This window comes from Sphaerodactylus townsendi, linkage group LG09 (genome assembly GCF_021028975.2).
Source record: "Sphaerodactylus townsendi isolate TG3544 linkage group LG09, MPM_Stown_v2.3, whole genome shotgun sequence".
Classification (NCBI taxonomy): domain Eukaryota; kingdom Metazoa; phylum Chordata; class Lepidosauria; order Squamata; family Sphaerodactylidae; genus Sphaerodactylus; species Sphaerodactylus townsendi.
The window spans coordinates 85,145,530-85,167,830 of NC_059433.1; the positions used below are offsets into that span (position 1 = coordinate 85,145,530).

Sequence of the window (22,301 nt, forward strand, 5' to 3'; positions counted from 1 at the left end):
GCAAGCGAGAGACAGAAGGGCGGAAACCGGCGCCTTTATAGTCACGTGAGCAAATACCTTTTGCTTTTTCCTATTCACACCCCTCAAACCACCGGGTGTGCAATGCTGTGCCCTGATTGGTAGAACTACCCGTCAGTTCCCGGTATGTGCTGCCTATGACGGAAAGAGGTCAAAGAACAACACAGCTCATTGATCCGAAGTTATTGTCTACGGACTGCGTAAAGGGTCATTATTCTGCAGGAGGGGACTCTCTTTCGTGCGCTCTCTTTTCATGACCATCACCGCCGCCGTCCGGGGGGCTCCGGCACCGGCATGTACGGTGGCGGGGGCCGCGTCTGCTCCCACGCCGGCGCCTCCTGCGGCGCGGTCCTTCTTCAGACACGTGCGCTTTGAGAACTTGGTGGCCGGGCTGAGCGGCGGGGTCGTCTCCACGCTGGTGCTGCATCCCCTGGATCTAGTGAAGATCCGCTTCGCAGGTGAGACGCGCTGCCCCTTCCCACCCTCAGCAGTCGCAACTGTGGCGGCGACGTCATCGCCCACTCCCAACTGTCATCTCCGCAGCGCCACGTGCCAGTTCTATTCCCCCTCCCCGCGAGCATTCCCAACTGGCACCAACTGCCAATCCCATTCCTACCCTAAGGATGCTTACTTGGGAGTAGCATCAGCGTTTGCAGCGATAGGTGCTCATCCCAAAGCACTTCGGCTGTGTCCAATTCTGGCAAAGCCAGTAGAAGAACGTTTGAGTCTACTAGCATCTTTAAAACTGTCAGCACAGACCCTAGATTCCAGTCTCAATGGAAGACAGGAATCTTCTTTTGTTTAAAAATTTATTTCAGATTCCAATCAGTCTTATTAGGAGACAGGACCTAGGTTCCAATCAGTCCCCATGTGAGACAGAAAACCCTTTAGTTTCCAATCAGTCTGTATGTAAGACAGGAATCCAATCAGTTTCCAATCAGTTGTATATAAGACAGGAAACTGGTGAGCACCCAAGATACCAAATTTAGATCATACACAATATGATAGCCAAAGCAAATTCAAAACCAATTTAAAATTAAAGAATTAATTTTATTCAAATCATCAGGGTCTGTCTCAGCACCAAGAGAAAATCACACTGAATGACAAGTTATCAGAGCTTCTTAAAGCATTTTTCAGGATGCGAGCCAAGAGTAAAAATGCCTACTAAGCCAGAACATTCATGGATACTTTCAACATGCCAGAATCTTCATTATTCTCAAACAATGAGAACACACACTTCTAACAGGCTCCTATCTTGCAAACGAATGTTGCCAAAGAAGTGGGTTAGAGAAAGATGTTACTTCTATAACTGAATACAATGGAGTTCTCTTTTTATTCTTCTTAGTAATGATTTTGTGCTGGCAGCTTACAAAGCTTACTGGCGAACATGAAAATGATTTTTGCACTCCATTACCTTGCTCTATGATGCAGAATTGGAGAAACAAATTGGTTACAAAACCAACAAATGTTATTGTTGTAAGCTTTCGTGTGCATGTGCGCTTCTTCAGATACCAGTTCTCCCGTGTCTTTCTTGAGATTCTGTTTTCTCACTGGCAAGGCTAGGCTAGGCGTTGGATATGGATCAACTTCACACAAATGCTCGCACTGTAGTTCTTTGGATAAGTATAGCTTAAGAAACAGGCTTGCCAACAGTAGTCATTTCCCAGATGTTTTTGGGGAGCTCATAGTCTTTCACTTGGGAGAGGACATCCCCAGTTGCCATTCGCCCATATTTATTTATTTATTTATTTATTTATTTATTTATTTATTTATATATTCGGTTTATAGACCGCCCTCCCCCTAAGGGCTCAGGGCGGTGAACAACATGGATAGAGCACAATATATCAAATTGAATTAAAATTCATTAAATTAATTAATACAAGCTCTAAAGATAAAATATAAACCTTCCCCATTAAAACGCAGCATTAAAATAATAATATGAGATGGCATCCACTGTTCTCCCTCAACCCCAAGAGGGCGGCAGGGTTTAGTGATGTTATCAGAAGAGGGGGGGAACAAAGGGGAAGGAGGGGGCCCTCATCAACGGCTGGCCTCCCCAAAGGCCTGGCGGAACAGTTCAGTCTTACAGGCCCTGCGGAACTCAGCAAGGTCCCGCAGGGCCCGGACAGGTGGTGGTAAAGCGTTCCACCAGGCTGGGGCCAGAGCTGTGAAGGCTCTGGCCCTGGTAGAGGCCCGCCGTATCATTGAGGGGCCAGGGATCACCAGTAGATTGGCCTCCGCCGAACGCAGAGGCCGGTTCGGGACATATGGGGTAAGACGGTCCCGCAGGTACGGAGGTCCCAGGCCACGTAAGGCCTTAAAGGTTAATACCTTTATTAATATGAAGTATATACAATAATTCTGTTGCTTTCCCCAGCTTTAGGGAACTATCTGTGCCTTTCTGACTTCAGTAGCCATCATATCAGTTCTGCTATACCAATTGCATGTGTGGTTGGCAAAGCACTTAACACTAGAGAAAAAGGCAAAGACCATCCTGGCACTGCAAGCCAGAATGGTATGACTCCATGACAGAGGAGAAATATTGACACACAGAAGTGTGCCACAGACATTACTGCCTCAGACTTGTGTAGGCGTTTTATAACACTGCAGTCAAGAAGAACTACAGATTATTGCAAGGGTTTTTTTGCCATCAAGAGTCATCGCACCGATGATCGCCGGAGCTGGAATTTCAAGGCAAGAGACATTCAATGATGTGCCATTGCCTGCCCTCCACTAATGCTCAGCCTCAGTGGGGGTCTCCTATCAAAGTTCTTGCCAGGGTTGACCCTGCTTAGCTTCTGAGATCAGACAGAACCAAGCTATCTAGGTCAGGGCATATTGCATGTATATGCTGAACATATTTATAGCTCTTTCTGTGTTCAAAGCACTTTGCACACATTGTCTTATTGTATTGTGTGTATGGGGTGTGGTGAAAAGGCTGAGCAACCTATTGAGAACATGTCAGAGGCAACATTTGCTTCAGGGGTCTTATTCTTTTAGCCACTTTTATGAAAAAAAATATTTGACATTATTTACTATTCCTTTAAACAAGCACAATTTGAACGTTTTCTTAACGTTTCCTTAACTTCATCATTCTCACCTGGAAAAGATCTACTTGCTTACTTTGTATTTACATATATTGTTATTGATTCATTCTGGAATACACTTCAGATTTTTCTCCAATTGTTTTGTATAGTGAGTGATGGCTTGCAACTCAGACCAAAATACAATGGACAAGGTCCATCGCTCACTTGCTTTATTCACGAATGCATCTGGAAACCATGGAAGAGAGTTACGTGGTCTGTACCAAGGGGTAACTCCAAATATATGGGGAGCAGGTGTCTCTTGGGGTCTCTACTTTTTCTTGTAAGTTTAAGTGTTAAAAGACTTCCCAGTGTTCTGTTCAAAATCGTGCGGTAATTACTGTTATGCTTTATCGACATCTTATGGCGCGAAGCCGTGCCAATGTTGCCAGCGCAGACATTACTTTATACTTTGATCACTGTGAAGCCCGCTGTTACTTATTTACAAGTAAATATAATAGGTGCAAGATAATGTTTATTTATTCCTTTCTTTATCCCTTTATATTTCACTGCCACTAGGAATTTAATTCCAAAACCCTTTATACTTTCCCCTGAAATAGTGTCTTTGAGCTTTATAGCAGTTTCAAAGGGCCGCATGATCCTGAGGAAATACTAGTGTGGGATTCCAGATTTCTTTTAACTAATTACAAATTTATTTATATATATGCTGTAGCTTAAATGTTTTAAAAAATAATTTACAAAAAACAAAACACACTGCGGTAACAAGTGACGTTGCTTTAAATTCACATCAGTTCACTCTATCCTTTATTTTTCTGAGACCATCATAGAATTTGATTCCTTTTCTAATCTCTCAAGGTTTCTATACTCTCTGTTTAGCTCAGACTAATTCCATGTCAGCCTTCAACACAGACTGCACTCTCTCTAGTTGTACACACTCCCACTCTATCTCAGTTTAGTACAAACTCTCCACTCTCAGTACAGCACAGACTCTACTCAGTCACTCTCCAGGTTTAACCAGTCACCTCACTCTTCCACCCCCTTCCTTCTTCAACTTACCTCTCAATTTAAAGAAACACACACATAAAATTGTACCATTACAAAGGTTGTAGATGTGTGTAACTATGGTCCTTTTTATCCAAATGTTCCTGATGTCCCATACACTGCTTGTATCTTTTATGTTCATTTTTGTAAGGCTGTTTTGTAACAGCCCCTAGATTCGATACAAGATAAACTAAAAAGTGTTTCAGGTGATCTAAGGAAATGGGCTGAGCTGAGTGATCGTAGGCAGCTGGTGGTCATAGATCTGTCCTGCATTCCCTCTCCCCAGCAGCACTCCTTTTTGACCCTGAGAGAATTTACTCCTAGGTTTTCAGGATTTGTGTGAACTCATTCCCATGCAGGTCTGGAGGCTACAAAGGGCAGTGAGGAGGGGATAAATTGCTCTTTCTGCCTGTCAATGGAGCTCTGCTCCCAGAGGAGATAGATGGAAAATTTCAACCTCTTCTTCCTGCCTACTGCAGGTTCCCAACCCATATGGCTGTTAGTCCACAGGGGTCTCACACTCCTGCCAATAAATTCTCCTGGGATTAGAAAGGACTTTTGGGATGCCGAGTGAATGGGCAAGATTGCAGTGTATCAGGCTGGAGTCGTCTTTTTTGGGTTTGGAGGTTAGTTGACCGAGGCTTATTTCAGGGGCTTTTTAAGACAGATCTGAAGTAAATCACACTAGCGACTGCTGCTACAAGAGGAATCTAGAATCTGTCTTGTTGAGGTCCTCTACCCATAACATACTGTTTGTTTTAGCAACCTTGTGGGGTAGTGGTTAAGTGCTTGCACTGCCACTCACACAGTCAGGAGTTCAAGCCACCTGTGGGTCCGATATCCTGGCAGCTGGCTCATGGTAAGCTCAGCCATCCATCCATTTCTTGGACGGTAAATGAGTATCTAGCGCAGGGGTAGGGAACCTGCGGCTCTCCAGATGTTCAGGAACTACAATTCCCATCAGCCTCTGTCAGCATGGCCAATTCTAGCTCATAGTTAGGGAGTAAAGAATAACCAGGGAAAGCAATGGCAAACTACCCCACAAAAGTGACTTGCCTATGCCCACCGCCAAAATCACTGAAACTTCGCCAGTGGTACCCCAGGGTTGGATCATGAGTGAAGGGGAAACTTTACCTTTTTTTGCAACCATCGTTCTGCATAAATTATCGTTGTTACTGTTCAAAGCATCTCAGTTCTAGAGGCTGCAGTTTAGGATTTGGGATGCAGTGCGTAATTCAATGTTGTTCCTAATTTAACTGTCATTGAATGCGTACTAGTTGTATAAGTGATGCAAGTTTCCTGTTCATGATGGAGAAAGCTGGGTGTTTTCCATGAACTTTACCTGGTGAAACCCAGAGCTCACACAAAGATAGTCAGAAGCTTTTACTTGTCTGTCTTCTGTCAGCCTTACTCTATCAGCCAGCCTTACTCTATCAGCCAGCAGTTAAAGCTTACTAAGAGATCATCGGGGATGAGGCGGCCTATAAATTTAATAGATAAATAAAAATAAATAAATAAATAAATGTTCTGTGTAATAAAGAGATACAAAGTACATAAATGTGCCATATGTTTGATAATTGCTGTTTTATGGAATATTGCTGTTTTATGGTATCTTTTTTCAAACAAGTACAGCTATGTCAAGTCCCTAAGTGCCCAATAAATATGACTTTAACATGAACTGCTTTAATTATAGTGCTGTCTGTGAAACTGTTACTTTTTGTTCCCTGATCTTTTCACAGAATTTCTCTATTTTTGTTTCCTTATAGTTGAGCAATGTAAAAAAGGACAGATAAGTACTATGTGGAGAATAGCTTAATCTTTATGCTTTAGAAGTAGTTGTACATTTTCAAACTAGGAAGATTAATATATGAAGAATCTAGAGTAGAGGTTTAAAATGTACATTTTCCTCTCATGTACACTACAAGACGGGTTTAAAGAACTACGCAACTAGTGACCCCTCCCCCAATGTCACTTACCAAACCACCTATGAAACTTCAGAGAAATTTAAGAAGCAGTTTACATGTTTTCAGGCTTTGAATTAAATTCTAGACGCGTAACAGAACTTGGTGCACATAAAGCAGTTCTTTGTCATCCAGCCTATATTTTATATTCATATAGATGTCTATTGCACATATGTATGTGTCTAGTTAGCTGGTTTGTGCTGGCAGAGACAGATCTTTGCTGCATTATCCCAGCTCTAAAGCTGAAAATTGCAGGACTCACAGGGACATATGTTGGGGGGGGGGGGGGCTGAGTGAGAAAGGACATTGGGCAAGATTGGTTCCTTTTCTACTCAGACATTTCCAAGCCTGGCTGGCAGAAAAGGGGTAAGGGACAATTTTGGTAGGTTCCCTCAGCCAGACTTGTGGCTACATGTCAACATATGACCTCTGATACCCACTGTGAGCCTTCTTGGGACAAAAAGTAACACCACAGAAAATGGAACATTGGTAGTATACTGCTCATTGTAGTTCAGCTGTTTGTAAAATAATAATCTTTATTTCCTATGTTTTTTCTCTATATTTTGCTTCTCAGCTATAATGCCATTAAAGCTTACAAGACAGAGGATAAGGCAGAAAACTGGCGGGCTTGGAGCTGGCTGAACTTACCTGAGTGTCGGCTGCTGAGGCACAATGGTGAGGAGATTAACTGCTATATGTTTTTAACGGCATTGTTGTTGCTGCTTTCAGCTCAAGTGCTCATGTTTAGCAAAATTGTTTGGTCACTGAAAAATGTTCAGTAGAAAGATGTGTAGAGAGAGGTTCATGGAGAACAATCTGCAGCTGGCCTGCTCAGAATCTACTGAGTTTTGTTTAGTGTGGCTTACTCCCAGGAAACCATTCTTAGGATTGCATTGTCAATCTTTGCTTTACTTTATTCTAACATGTTTGCTGACCAAATATAGATATTTATTTTTCTGTAATTTTCAATACTCGGTATTTGCTCTTTGTCAGATAAAATTGTTGATCTAAACAGTTTGGAGCACCTGGTTGGCTGGACTGCAATACATTCTTTTTCTAGGCCAGAATCCAAAGAGCCATGCTAGGAATTCTATGTATCTCAGGAACTTTGGACTTAAGTTTCTATCACAGTAGATTGGCATGCCTCTTAGTATCTCTTTAAACTGTTGATTTTCTCACAAACATGTAGTCAGCTGCAGTTTGTCAACCAAAAAAGTGTTTTTTAAAATCCCACTGTGCATTCCCAAGCCCAAGAAATTGTCCACTGGATTCTGCTTAGGGCTGTACTGTAAAGTCCCTTATATTCTGTCTTGTATTCTGTCTGCAACTTGGAACATTACTATTGGCTGTAAGGGGATAATCATTATACAATGGGTTATAATATGTAAAATAAAATGTGTACAGATCTATCTGGGGCATTATATTATGCCAGTGTTTCAGTACATTAGTTTTATTCTTAGAATGGCCAATTACTCACAAGGCATCTGCTGCACAATGGGAGCAAATGTGTCACTGCAAGATTTCTTAAATGGACATATTTCCTCAAGTTCCACTTTCACTTTCTGTCTTCTCTACAGCAGGCAACTTCTAGCATGAATTTAATTTTTGCTTCACAGCCAGTCTTTTGTAGGATAACAGTACTGAAATTGATACATGTCAACTTTCCATCTGTTTTAGGAGCAATGACCCTCTGTATTACAAACCCCATTTGGGTGACAAAGACTCGGCTTGTGTTACAATATGAAGCTGGTGTTGATCCATCAAAGAGGCAGTACCAGGGGATGGTAGATGCCCTTATAAAAATATATAAGAGTGAAGGCATACGTGGCTTATACAAGGTAAAAGAATTAGAAATCATTGTTTGGGAGTACTGGTGTTTAGTATGACTAAAATAGCATTAGTGATGAGACAGTGTATATATGGAAGTGTTACTACGTGAGTTTCATTCCCATAGGCTTGCTAGTTGGCTTCCCCCTTCTTTGCCCACTCTTCTCCTTCATTTGTCTCTGTCACAGAGCTATATTCAAAGCTTAGTGCAGAGTCATATCTAGATAGATTAAAAAGTGTTGTGTGCCAGTTTGAGTGATTTCTGCTTGTAGCTCTGTTGTTGGTGGCAAAGACCATAATATTGTAACTGTTGTTTACCTGTTGTTCACTAATTTAGCATTGTCTATTAAATCTATTGTGTTTTTCCTTCCAAAGAAAGAAAGTAGCTGTATAATTATGATAACACTGTAAGGACTAGCAGTACTTCCCATGCAAAGTTATCCTGTAATATAAACCTGGTTGACTAGCTTGAACGTTTTGCTTTTTAAACTCTGTAAAAAAAAATCTGTGTTTTAGGGTTTTGTACCTGGTCTGTTTGGAACAAGTCATGGAGCATTGCAATTCATGGCATATGAAGAACTTAAGTCAAAATATAATAAGCATTGGAACAGGCCATCAGATTCAAAACTGGTAAAGTACTCCTATAGCATGGATTATATATATAGTATATGATATACTCTGTCACTGAGAATAGTTCTGTTTAACTTTTATGGCTAAATGACATCATTGACCCCATCTTCCATTAGTTTGCCGAACTCCTTATAAAGCCGACTAAGCCAGTGGCTGTTGTATGTATGGCAATTAATTCTATAATTTAATCATATGAATTCGTCTGTTCCTTGTTTCGGTTTAGTCGTATTTATTATTCGCAGCATTTCTATATTTACATGATAGAAACTATAAACATAAACTATGAAAGCCACAAAAGTGAAGTTTGTTGTAGTACTGTTGTTTAAAACTAATGATGGCATCGTTTCATTTTTAGAGCACTTCAGAGTATATTGCTATGGCAGCATTGTCGAAAATTTTTGCCGTTTCAGCAACATATCCATATCAGGTCGTGAGGGCACGGCTCCAGGATCAGCACAACAGATATTCGGGAGTAGTGGATGTAATTCGTAGAACATGGAGGTAGGCATGGGAATGCACGCCTGTTGTCCCTTTACTAACCTTGCAACACTAAGCAGAGCTGCATCCTTTTAAGTACATTGAAATCAGTGAGCTTAGAAGTGTAGAACTGTTTATCATTGCCCTGTAAATATAAATCAGGAATTCATTTACAAGAAAAGTTAACAATAAAATGAAATATGAAAAATAAAATGGGAAGAAGCTTACTGAATGTTACCCATCATTTCCTTAAGAGGGGGTTGGAGTATGCAGATAAGCTACCCTGTTAAAGTTCCAATGCCGAGTAACTAATTAATTTTATTTTTAATTTAAAACTGTAAAACTTTGTTACCCAGCATTTCATGGGGGAATGGATTTTGCCAGTTGACCAAATATGCTGCTTAACAAAGCTTTTGCCTGATGGCAAGAGGGCAGCAGGGCTGAGTGTCTACTGGCCAGACTCCAGTTCTGTCTACTTGCTTGAAATTGATACCTTCTGGCTGGCACCTTGCCTAAATCACCTGGTCAGCACCCCTCCTCCAAGTCCCTCCATTGCTGTGCTCAACTGGACATCATGGGCATGCTGCTTAATCACCAAGGTTGTTCAGGTAACTGGATATCAGTTAACAAAAAATTCACAGTAATACCTACTTTAACACTACGTTGTGTCCCTGAAAACAGAGCGATAACTAACATAGCTCTCTAAGAGGTATTGATATTGCTTGTTCTAATGAGGCTGGGTTCACAGTATCACCATGAGTGATAAATTAGGTAGTAGCCACCAACTTACTGTCTTTGTGAGCCTCCTCTGCTGGAGCAGCTTGGAAAGCTTGTCTGGGTCATCTAGCATGTCAAGTCTTCTTCCTGGGAGAGGTGCATTATATACTGTCAGCCCCACAGCTCCTACTGAGATTATGCCTCAGTCATGCAGATCTTTCATAGATCTCTGCTGGGTTTGGGAGGTGGAGTCTTGTCTACAGCAGCTCTGTGTCACTTTCAGCCTCCCTGTATTTACTTCCATCAAGCTGATCCTGCTGAAGAGTCACTACCCGATCCATTTCCCCACTATATTTTTTTTAAAAAATACTCCAGGTAGGGTTGCCAACGTTCAGGTGGGACCTGGAGGTCTCCCAGGATTACTACTGATGCTCCAGACTACAGACCTCAGTTGCCCTGGAAAAAATGGCAACTTTGGAAAGAAAACTGAGGCCCCTCCACCCCCAGGAATTTCCTCGCCCAGATTTGGCAACTCTACCCCCAGGACAAAGAGTGCTAAATGAAACAGCTTTATAGGAGGTATTACTGTAATGTCCTTCCACTTATAGTCTGTGATGTCACCCTGTGGTGGAGTAAAAAATGTTGCCATTCTGCCTTCAACCTTCACTTGTCCTTTTGTCCCTCTGCTGAAGGACCCAGGACTATAGTAGTGCCCTGCAGCAGATGGAGCAAGAGAGGGGCATAAATACTGGTGGGGGTGGGAAGTGTATTTGTTGCATCCTCTACTGTGGCCCTGAAACTCATTCAAGCTGTAGGAAGGACTTCTAGATTAAGTCTGGCATTGGGCAGTCTCAGATGAGAATACATGATAATCCTTGCCATTAAATCAGGTCCTTCTCCAGTAATTGAAAAGTTTCAAATGTTATTTTTAATGAAATACTGCAAAACTTTGTTAACCAGGATTTAAAAAGGCCTTGATGCATTTCACCTATTTTTCTGTAATGATAAAGATAAGGCTTTCAATTTCTAAAAAGATGAAATTTTTAAGGGAGTCCAATTTCAAGATTACAGTTTTTAGAATTTAATACTGTTTTAACCATGCAGAAAATTGTCAAATTAGCTTCCCTATCAATATGTACGGAAGTTACAAGTAATGTTTTCTGCTTGTCCATAGGAAAGAAGGTGTTCATGGATTTTACAAAGGAATTGTACCTAATGTACTCAGAGTTACGCCTGCATGCTGCATTACATTTGTTGTGTATGAAAAAGTATCCCAGTTACTTAGCTTTAAAAATAGCAGCTGAATCCTGAAGATTGCATCAAGAAGAGGATCAGTATCAAATACCTGCCGGTTTTAAGACTTAATTTATCTGTTATTCAGAGAAGAATCAAGAATAGAGCACATTTTGTTTTGACAGAGACAGTGGAATCTGAAAGTCTGCTCCTGGAATTTTCCACCACAACTTTGCGTCTGAGAGGCTAGATGCAGCTCAGAAATAACACGGCATATTTTAATTTATTCTATAGTGAATGCCCTCTTTAGCTCTGTTCTGTGAATAGCAATGGACTCTGAATTGAGAAATGGCAGAAAGGTCATGAAGTCAGAATATTAGAAGGTACAATATTTGGGATGCTGCAAATATAAGGGGGTCACCAAGTTATATCACTAATAAATGGTGTGTATTTGTGATGGTTTCAGCTTCCCAAATCCTTTCCCTCCCTCAGTTAAGCAAAACAAATGTTGAAAGGAAATGTATTTGGCACTTATAGCGTGGTAATGGTCCATTGTGTTCGCCTTGAATGCTTTAATACAGAATCTCAACGGTGATATCAAAACACTGAATGAAGTGTCATGTTACATTTTAAATATTTATAATGCTCACACGCTCATATCTACTTTGGTTTAAAAATGCAACTGAATTATTTGAGAGACTTTTAAAATCTACATTTTTACAGCACTTGAAATATAACTCTGAACCAAGTATAAAAGCAGCCCAGTCCTATGAATGCTTGGCTTTGGCAACTGGCAGAGTCATAATCAGCCTGTCCCTACCCCAACCAGAACGACAGACTGTTGAGGCCAAGCCTGCCGCTGCTTGGTGAGTGTGTGTCAAGAAGGGACAGAAGCCATTACTATCATTCCAACCACCTCCTTGAGAAACAGCAGCAATTGCTGCCCATCTAGCAATGATATATTAGCAGCCTGGTTTCTACTCCTGCCCAAGTTTCACACCATTTCCTGAAAATGTCCTCAAAGCCCTGACACCCTTCCAGGATAGTATATACTATGCACTAAGGTCACAATATACAAAGATTAATTTGTACATACCGCTAAGATATGATGCCAGTTATATTCAGTTCTCTATAACCTCCACAGCATTTGTTTCAATGCTAACAATTACTAAATGAAAGTTCCAATAATTGGTACCAAATTTATTTCAGTATACAATTGGATTTTCTTGCTTTACTTGTAATAATGAAAAATTGTTTCTTTTTTAGTAGGAAGTGGGATTCAAAGTAAAATCATTCTTTGTTTAGTAATTATTGGTTTGAACAAAGGTAAATGTTCCTTGGTTGCCTATAAAAGATTATCTTTATTAACAAATGTAAAAAAGAGTCTAGAATTCATACAAAAGTTGTACATAAATAGGAAATTTCTGCATTAGAATCTTTCTTCCAGATCATTACAGAAAACATGCTAGGGATACATGGTCTGGTAGAAAAATCAACCACTTACTAGTATGTCTATAAACAAGTTTGTGCGTTACAGCCAAGTGCTTCCTTACATATAGAAACCTAACTCGAGGAGGTGAAAAGTAACATAATGTATATAACATAGTGTTTGGGGTGAGGGGTTAACACTTGGGAAGAGCATTTTACTTTGGTAACTCTTCTATAATGATGCGGGAAACTGAGTTCCATCCAGTTGAAGCATCTCCTCTTGGGTAATCTGAGCAGGTACCAACCCAAATGGCAACATCCACCAAGCCAGCACTGATTCCTTCGCATAATCCTTCCACTGTTAAAAGACAAAACACATTTTGGTTTCACATTTTGGTTCATCCAGTCCAACCCTCTGTCATGAGGAACACACAATCAGAGCACTGCTGACAGATGGCCACCTCAAAAGAAAGAGACTTGGCCCCACTTTGAGGCAGCATATTCAACTATCAAACAGCCCTTACCCTCAACAGGTTTTTGCTGATGTTTAGGTGGAATCTCTTTTCTTGCACTTTGACTCTCCTTATCCTAGTCTCTGAAGCAGCAGAAAACAAGCTTATTCCATCTTCAACGTGTCATCCCAGTATTTAAACACTAGCAGTATAGCCCATTGAGTAAAGAAATACAATGGGCTCTAGAAAAGTCCTGATGGGTGAAGAACAGCCACTTTCCCTGAACTTTTGCCTTTGGGATGGGGGGAGGGTTAAGAGGAAAGGAAGCTCGGATAGTTACGCCGCGGATGCTCCCCACAGCCACTTGCACAGCTTTAGAACTGGAAAGCAGATCCAGGAGGTGGCTGCCCACTCCCCTTCCCTTGCATTTGGAGCAGGGCCCAGGCTTGGGAACAGTATCTTCTGTTATCCAGCCATGGAGAAGAAGGGCGGGAGGAAGGATCATATGCATGTGAGAGGGAGATTTCCACATTCTGTTAGTTGTTCCGCATTGCTCTTTCCCCTTTTGCTAGGGGAAAGTAGCTGTTTCCCCTAAGGCTCCCTGCATTGTAATCGGCCAAGCCTTCTCTGTGTTATGATTGGCTGGGAGTGAGTTGTTGCCAACCTGGCTTGGCTTGCTCAATTATATTTAGAGATGACTATCATGTCACCCTTCAACCTTCCAAACTAAACATACCCTGTTCCCTAAACCTCTCCTCATAGGCCATGGAATCCAGAGTTTTTACCATTTTGGCCACCCTCCTCTGGACCCATTCCAGCTTGTCAGTATCCTTCTTGAATTGTGCTGCCCAGAACTGCACACAGTATTCCAGGTGAGGTCTGACCTATGCAGAACAGAGTGGCACTGTTATGTGCCTCGATCTAGACACTACACTCCTATTTGATTTGCACTCGAATTGCATTGGCTTTCTTGGCTTCCGCATCACACTGCTGATTCATATTCACTTTGTAGTCTACGAAGGCTCCGAGATCCTTTTCACATGTACTGTTGTCAAAATAGGTGTCACCCATCCTCTATCTGTGTGTTTCATATTTTTTTTGCCTAAGTGTAGTATCTTGCATTTATCTCAGCTGAAATCCATTTTGTTAGTTTTGATCCAGCTTTCTAATCTGTCCAGGTCATTTTGAATTCTGACCCTGTCCTCTGAGATATTAGTCACCCCTCCTAATTCGGTGTCATCTGCAATTTATTTATTTTTTTGGTCGTCAAGTTGTAGCTAATTTATGGCAATCTCATAGGGTCTTCAAGGCAAGAGACTTCAGAAGTGGTTTCCCATTGCCTGCTTCTGCATCATGCCCCTGGTATTTCTTGATAGTCTCCCATCCAAATACTTTCCAGGGTTGACCCTGGTTAGCTTCTAAGATCTGATGTGATCAGGCTCATCTAGACTTCCAGGTCAGGGTACCAGCATTTTCTGCTTGCTAAAAATGATGATGCAGATGAGCCTGTACTGCACAAGGGTACATGACCTTTATTGTAAAATGTATGGCTCTATACATACCTGAAGAAGTGCGGTGTATATTAATAGTGGAATTTAATTCTGGGCTTCCTTGATCTAAATAAATTATAGCCTCAATAGGAAGTGGCCCAGAACACTCAGCTCCATTAAATGTAAAATACCAGCGCTGACAACAGGCATTTCTGCATTTGAGACGTAGGGATCCACTGAAGAGAACTCTTAAAGCACTGTTGGTGCGCATCTTTGTGAATGTGCATTCCTATTAAAGAAACAAGAACAAGATGGATGTTGAAGCTATTGAAATTTTTGACTCATGTACTAAATCGCTGATTATACGAATTTCTGAGGTTTCCCCAACCCAGTTTCAGCTGGTCCATGCCACAGACTTCTGAAGAGACTCAAGAGCAAGACAGTTCAGATACTGTATCCTACAGCAGGTCCACAAAATGATTTCCCCCCACTTCTTGGCAATATTTGCTATTATTCTAAAGTACAATACACACATGTTAAGTTCAGATATGGGAAAGCTTTCAGAAGCATTACACTTGCAGGCTTCAAATACAGCCGTCGTTAACAAAATTGGATTTTCTTTTCCATGATGGCTGGAATTCCAAGTTTTCTCATAAAACCACAGATACCATGGTTCAAAAGAAGAAAAGAGAATATCGTAGGAACAATATCAGTAGTTAATTTTCCACTTTACTGAAGTAGCGCATGACAAGTTATTTTTAGGTCTAGCCCCATATCAAGTGAGGACAAAATGTCAACAAGCACTTCACTAAAGGGAGAGAATGCTTTACATTGCTGAAATGACACATGACTTACATATAACAAAAATATTGCTTTGGAAATCCTTAGGCATGTGTGCTCTATTGCACCTCTTGTACTTGGCACAGAAATAGTCTCAACCACTTTCACAACAAACTGCATATCACAACAAGGGTAATTAGCATCCCTGTTTGGTTGGCTTTATCTGCTTTGTAGCCAACTATTTTATGGCAGATTTTATGCCCCAAGCTCATTCTCTGGAGAGGGAGCATAGAAATTTGCTTAAAAATAATAAACACATGCATATTAAACAAGTAAACCATGAATTTCTCCTGAATAACTGGGATTTTTTCCACTTTAAACATTATTTTAATGCTAGTTTGATAGTAAGAGAACAAACCACATCTTGTGGGTCAGATGTAACAAAATCACTGGCCACAAAGGTGAGAATTTGTCATTTCCAAGTTGCATGATAAGGGGGTATACAACCACACATATTCCCAAGGTTTATTAATGTAACAGCCAACTACAGTAGTGTAGCGCCAATGGAGCAGGGGTGTTCCGGGGGGGGGGGGGGCAGGGTGCATGCGTGCTGTTTCCCCTCGCTCCAGCCCTGGCCAGCTATATTAGTTACAAGATTTCATTCCAGCCATTTGCAGGTTTTCTGTTCTAAGATTATAGGGATCAAACTTTTTGTATTTCTACTGGATGTGGCACAGTTTTCAAGTAATGAACAATTACACAAACAACCTTAAAAGACAAATATTTAGTTAAGAGTTGATAATATTCTCTGAAATGGACACTCATGAAAAGTATGGATTTCACATAGGATTATTTCAAATGCCTCCCTTCCTAAAATATATTATTAGAAGTGGGAGACCTGTGAGACTTGCGGGGAGATTCCATACCACTCCCCAGTCGTGGCTCCAGGCCCCACCATCTACTTTTATCCAGCAGCTCCAGCTCTGAGCAACCCTGCCAAGGGCCCTCTCACAGAGTCCTTCCTGCAAAAGTTTGACTGGAGTTGCACCAGGCAAGCCTGTTGAGACCTCTCCCCAAAGTCCCTAACCGGGATCTTCCAGAGTTGCTCTGGCAGACCTGCTGATGTCTCCTGGTCTGCTTTCAATACTAAAGCCCAGGACAACTCCCACCTGTGCTGCCTGATGTAAGTAGGGCAGAGAATGGTTTTTTTATTTTGGGGAGAATTTAAACTCCCTAACTTTTTTTTTAATGTCAGATTTTCCTGCAAACTTAGGGGGTCCCCTAAATTTGCAGAAATATCTGTTTAGTAGAAGTGTAGCCCCGATTTTCAGATTTAGCTATCTACAGGTGAGAGCACACTTGGGAATTAGATAGATAGGTATCAGGATGCTCTAGTTTTTCCTAGTTTTAAGTCCTACCACCAAAGCTTATAAGAGGTTGCCAGTATTTTTGACCAGTGGTAGTCCATAACTACCAGCGTTTGCCTCACTGGCAAACTTACCCTGGATGTTAACAGAAAATTAGCTAAGTCAAATCAATGTAAGACATATACTAAAAAAATATTACAGTATAATTGTGCTTGCTTACTGCAATTTTCCCAAGGTCTATGCCATAATTCAGAGCGCTCCAAGAACATTGTTTATAGTTGGGAGTCCAGGATTCTTCAAAGCTCTCTCGCATACATTCTCCTTTTTCTCCTTTAAGTCCATCTCGACCAGGGATTCCAGGTGTCCCAGGGATACCATTGACCCCAGGATTTCCATCTCTTCCAGGAACACCACCAGGTCCTTGCAAACACATCCCATTATACTGAAAGACACAATAATTTACATTTATGTTGTGAAACAATACTAAACAAGACTTGCTCCAATCTAAACCCACTGAAGTCAATGTATACTGGAATGTGCTGTAGCTGTACAGTACTTGTTTGCTTGCTTTGTACTATAGTGACTTTTCAACTTGTATTAATTATTTTTCTTGATTCAGAATCAAAGTTGTGCAAACTGCTAGAATAGTGATGTTTCCCCCCCTCTCTTTTTAACCTAGTAAACTGGATTCTATGGCTCCTTCTACACATGCAGAATAATGCACTTTCAAACTGCTTTCAGTGCTCTTTGAAACTGTGCGGAATCCACTTGCAATTGTGAAAGTGGTTTGAAAATGCATTATTCTGCGTGTGCGGAAGGGGCCTATGAATCTTTAGCTGATAGTACACAGGGGTCCAAAGAGATGATCTGGCAGCACATCCTTCTGCAGCACATCTAGTCTTGTCTTCACCAGTATCTGAATGAAAGACTGTCTAAGAACTCCATGTATTAGCTACTGGTCAGACAGGGCAATATATAGGTATTCTAAGCAGTGACATCCTTCCAGGTCCTCCTACAAGTCAATGGGCTTAGGGTAGGGAGGCCAGGTCTCCCATTAGAGCAGGAAACCTCCTGGCTGAGGCCACTGTTCCCCACTGCCTCTTGACATTGAGGTCAGGGTGAATCCTGGACCACTGCTATGATGTCACATTTGATTTCAGGCCGGAACTTAAGTCACATGTTGCTGAAATCTGTGCCCAAATTGTCCCTGCCCTCCAAATGCTATCTGGGAATTGCCAGCTACAGCTGGCAACCCCAGCTTTAGAAGGACATCACTCAGGATTGCACTGCTATTTGCTTTACAGGGTTGTTGTAAGGATTACATGCAAAAAAATTATGGGAAGTGTTCTGAATATTCTATAACATTATGCTTACCCTACTATTTTTTACTAATTTCTGTTATTTACTCTTACTGAAACTCCTACTGCGCAAACACAATTTCAAGCAAATGGAAAGAATCAGTTGCCACAAACAAGTGGTATGTATGAGGTGCAACAGCATCACACTTGATTTGATGCTAAAGGCCATTTTATGACATGTCATACAGACATGCACATGTCTGTTTTCCTGGGTATAAACTCATTAGGAAAGTATGATTGGCACTCATTAGGAAAGTATGATTGGCACCCTTGGCAAAGCAAACACTTTCATCATACTCCACAGTTCTCAGATGGAACAGACCTTTTTCTGCTCCAGGACTAGGCACAAGAACCACATGCTAGTCCTTTTCACTCACTGTGGTTTAGACACTTCTGCCTTGGGTACCAGGAGTGGGTGCTACGCATGATCCTCTCGAAATGCATAGTCACCATTTGTGTGAATTGGACCCTATACCTATTTCAAGCTTCTGTGAATGCGATCAGAAAACCAAGATTTATTGTGGTTGCACGTTTCTGTGTCCTAGGGCTAGCAAATATCCATGTTGCCCTGTTCATTCAAAATGGCAACCACAAATATTTACTCATTTATTAAGGACATTTCCAAGCCATTTCATCAGTCCTACTTGGCTTACAATATATTAGAGAAATTCACAGACTTTTTTTACTAGTTACATTTTGGGAGCTCCCATTTTGCATGCTTGCCTGGTGGGCAAGGTAGGAGCTCCCAAAATGTAACTAGTAAAAAAAAAAGTCTGCGAACATGCTCTTGAGTTAAAGGTGGGATATATTAGTTTGTGTAGAGATAAGCAATATTTCCCATATACTCTGATTGCTACCACTTTAGATTTCTTCCACATCTTTTCTCCTCCTCCCCTCTGCACTAATATTATCAAAGCTATTGTTATTATTTTTAAATCTGTGGTGAGAAACTAATACTACTAGTTGAGTAGCTACTAAGGAAAAATGGATTGGACATTAACAACAGTTTGATATTCCTACTGAGTTCTTTCTTTAGATGGAAGGACAAAGTTTCCCTGGGTTTTTTGTGGCACTTTCACTGCCAGATCTTATATCTGCAAAACAAGGTCACCTTCACTGAGAATAAAACAGGCATTTGGGGAAAGACAGCAGTGGGGGAACCATTATAATAATAGATCAAGAAAGAGGCAACAGCTTGAAGATGCAGTTAAAAATATACTAAAGTAATGGAAACTATTCAGGCAAGAAATTATTTCTGAAGGTGTCACCAAAGGAAAGTATATTTTTCAAGAGAAACACATACAGAAAAGATAGTTTACCCCAAGGGTGAGAGACTCACTTAATAGACTGCATATTTTCTCTATCTCCAATAACTGTTTACAACAGCCTGGAAATTTTGCACCTTTTTTTGTTAGAACCTAATGTTGTTCAGCAAACTTAGGGCCAAACTAGACATGAAAGAGTCCCCATGCTGGCCACGAGGATAACAACGCCATTATAATTTGGGCCCACAGCCTGGTACACGTTCCCCACCAGTGTCATTTTAAGTATTGAGCAGCCATGGCAGGTACACCCCTGCCAGCACTTGACAAGGAATAGAGGGGACTACAATAATGCAACAGGATAGGGCCTTTGCAGCATTTAAAAATGGCGGTGGCATCCTTGTGGCTACCCTGAGGACACTGACATATCTAGTTTGACTCACAAAGTCTGGTGCTATTTTGCCTTGTGTGTTCTTATTTTATTATATTGACTCCTAGCTACTTGTACCTGAGCAGACTTATAGATTGGGTCCAATGTAATTAGACGGAGAAACAGACAAATGGTTTTAGCCTCCTAAGCAAGAAGCCCACAATGAAGAGTGCTACAATTTCTTTTTGAAAGGAACCATTTCATGCAAACATCTAACTCAGTCCTGCTTCTCTTCCTTTTTCCTCCCATGCATATATTACTGGAGACAAGGGAATGTGGCAATTTTTCTTGATTCAAGAGAATGTGGCAATTTAGACACGATCTGCCAAGGCCTGCTCTGCTGATTTGTCCCACAAGGAAATAAATGGTTTGAGGGAGAAAAATTGCTGAAGAAAGCAACTACCCATTTCTCTGAATGTTTCTACTCAAAGGGTCATTACAAAGGAGATCAACCAGCTTACTCATCCTCAGTTGCTGGGAAGTCCCTCCACCACAGATTATACAGCTGTCTCTCTTTCAACATTCAAGCTGTGGTTATGTTGGCAGACAGAAAGAACTCTCCCAGTCCTTAACAATGGATGTGATGCAGTTTCCATTCCTCCACACTGTGCCCAGTTTGGACAAGCCATGAGAACCATTCATCTACTTCAACCGGCCCCAAGTTAGGGTGGATCTAAACACGCAACTGCAGGGGGTAACAAAAGCCAGGGGGTGGTAAAATGGGCTGTTCCATTTGTTAACGAGCAGACCAATTGCACAGCAGAGTACTGGTTACCGAGAGTAGGAGAAGCAGCCTAAGGACTTAGCTGCAACACCAGGAGAAACACCACAAGAAGCAGTTACTCTTCAGTGAAGTCACACACAAATTAGTAGCAGCTGGCCAGAACTGGTTTGATCCTGCTCACTGCATCAAGTAGCTGTCAGTGAATTGTCAGTTAGATCAGACTGATCTAGTAAGACACACAATATGCCTACAGAGGCACTTTGATACTCTGACACCATTTAAGAATGCAAATGCGGGGAGCAAAGTGAATTTTTGTACAACAAGAGAAAAGGTTCCAGCCCTGCTCTTTGCTGGCACATTGAATCAGTTGACTTTTTTCACTCAACCTTCCCCTTTACACATGGCTTTTCTCAACACTGGTCTCATGATCCCCAGCCCAGTATTTTTGATGGTGAAAAGGGATATCCTTTTCACCAGTGGAAAAACTGGTTTGATCCCAAATGTTTAGCACTGGGAAACATTTAAAACCAGAACCCACACACACACATCTGCAGCAGAGGTGGGATCCAACCAGTTCTCATCACTTCTCTAGAAGTGGTTACTAATTTTTTCTGAGTGCCGAGAAGGGTTTACTAAAGCAACCTCCCTGCCCAATAGGGACTGGAGGTGCGTGTGTGTGGCGGCACCACTGTTTGAATCCCACCACCATCGGAACCTGTTATTAAAATTTTTGGATCCCACCACTGATCTGCAGCCTAGTTATGACCCATTCTGCCTCACCTTTCTGCTATATGTACAGACCCAGGCCTTAACCCAGTTGCTGGATGAGCAAGAAGTTGACTTGCTGTTTGCTACAAGATTATACCTGCCGCTGGCTACACATGCAACAATGTTAAGAGACCAGTTCAGCACCAACTTGGACTATGGGCATGCTAGCCCAGTGCAAAAGAGCCATTGGGAACGTATAACGCTACACTGCAGCTTGCTTGCTTGCCTGTCAGAGGCACTGTTATAGGGAGAGCTAATATGAACTGGCCATTGGAGGGATGTGTATGCAGACAGCATGTCACCTACACTGGGCTCGTCACATGCAATGTCAGCAAACCAAAGAATGCTGCAGCAGTACCGAGTTTAGGTACTGAGCACATGCAACAGCATCCCCTAAGAAAGTTCCACCACCACTATTTCAATGACAGCCTTAAAGCGGGTCTTTGAGCCATCCTAGAAAGGAGAAGTAGTAGCCTTAAAGCGGGTCTACAGTTTTCAAGACTGCGGATGGATGCATTATATTTTACAATGCTCCCTCTCATCAAATACTCCGATCTTCTTCACAGGAGGTAAACCAGTACCTGAGAAGGAAGGCTACAGAAGAATACCCCGCCCCGCCTAGTTTATTGCGGGCCAATATTGCGGGCCGTTTTTATGGGAGAAAGCATTCAAACACGACCCCGCAGTCTCCGCTAGCCTAAGTTCCACTCACTCAACCTCCACCGCCCCTAGTTTGTGCAACGTGTCGAGCCGAGCCACTGCAGCGGCCGTGGGGCAATGGCACATATTGCGCCCCGGCAGGGACCTCTTCCTTAACGCCCCTCATCACCCAGCAGCCCCCAGGGACCCCGCGGCTTCCTCGCTCGCCCGCTCACCACGTCCACCACCTCCCTCTGGCGCAGGGCTTTCGCCTTCGCTTTGGGGTTCTCCGAGGCGCCGGTTGGGGGCGCCGCCGCCAGCAGGAGCAGCAACAGGAGCGCGGCGGGCGAGAGGCGCTTCATGGCCGGCTTGGTGGCGGCGGAGCGCGGATGAATGGGGCTGTGTCCGCCGCGCGGGTGGATGAATGAGCCTTTTGCCGCCGCTCCCGCTCCTCTCAGCCCTGTTGCTGCAACCCCCTCCCAGGGGACCGCCAGGAATGCGCAGCCGGCTGAGCCGTGCAGCCGCCTTCTCCATGCCGGGGGAGGGGGCGGGCCTGGGTCCTCCTCCTCCTGCTGCCAACGTTTGCGGGATGATGGAAGGGGGGCGATTTTAGTACCGCCATGAGGGGGACGAGTTACGCGTGCATGCAGCGGAG

General features: G+C 42.3%; 2 protein-coding genes across 2 annotated transcripts; one reads left to right on the forward strand and one right to left on the reverse strand.

Moving 5' to 3' along the window:
* The first annotated feature begins 66 nt into the window (after nucleotides 1-66).
* Nucleotides 67-11,403, forward strand: SLC25A32 (solute carrier family 25 member 32). The gene is given in 8 exon segments (XM_048507394.1): nucleotides 67-476; nucleotides 3,215-3,305; nucleotides 3,307-3,384; nucleotides 6,639-6,739; nucleotides 7,742-7,902; nucleotides 8,408-8,521; nucleotides 8,877-9,022; nucleotides 10,890-11,403. Coding segments are annotated over 8 exon segments (1,026 nt in total). The 5' UTR covers nucleotides 67-271; the 3' UTR covers nucleotides 11,020-11,403.
* An 886-nt stretch (nucleotides 11,404-12,289) lies between these two features.
* CTHRC1 (collagen triple helix repeat containing 1) lies at nucleotides 12,290-22,301 on the reverse strand. Its single transcript, XM_048507395.1, has 4 exons — nucleotides 21,883-22,301; nucleotides 16,686-16,907; nucleotides 14,391-14,607; nucleotides 12,290-12,734 (listed from the first exon to the last, which is right to left on the reverse strand). Exons 1-4 carry the CDS (start codon nucleotides 22,006-22,008, stop codon nucleotides 12,592-12,594), a joined length of 708 nt encoding a protein of 235 aa, XP_048363352.1. The 5' UTR covers nucleotides 22,009-22,301; the 3' UTR covers nucleotides 12,290-12,591.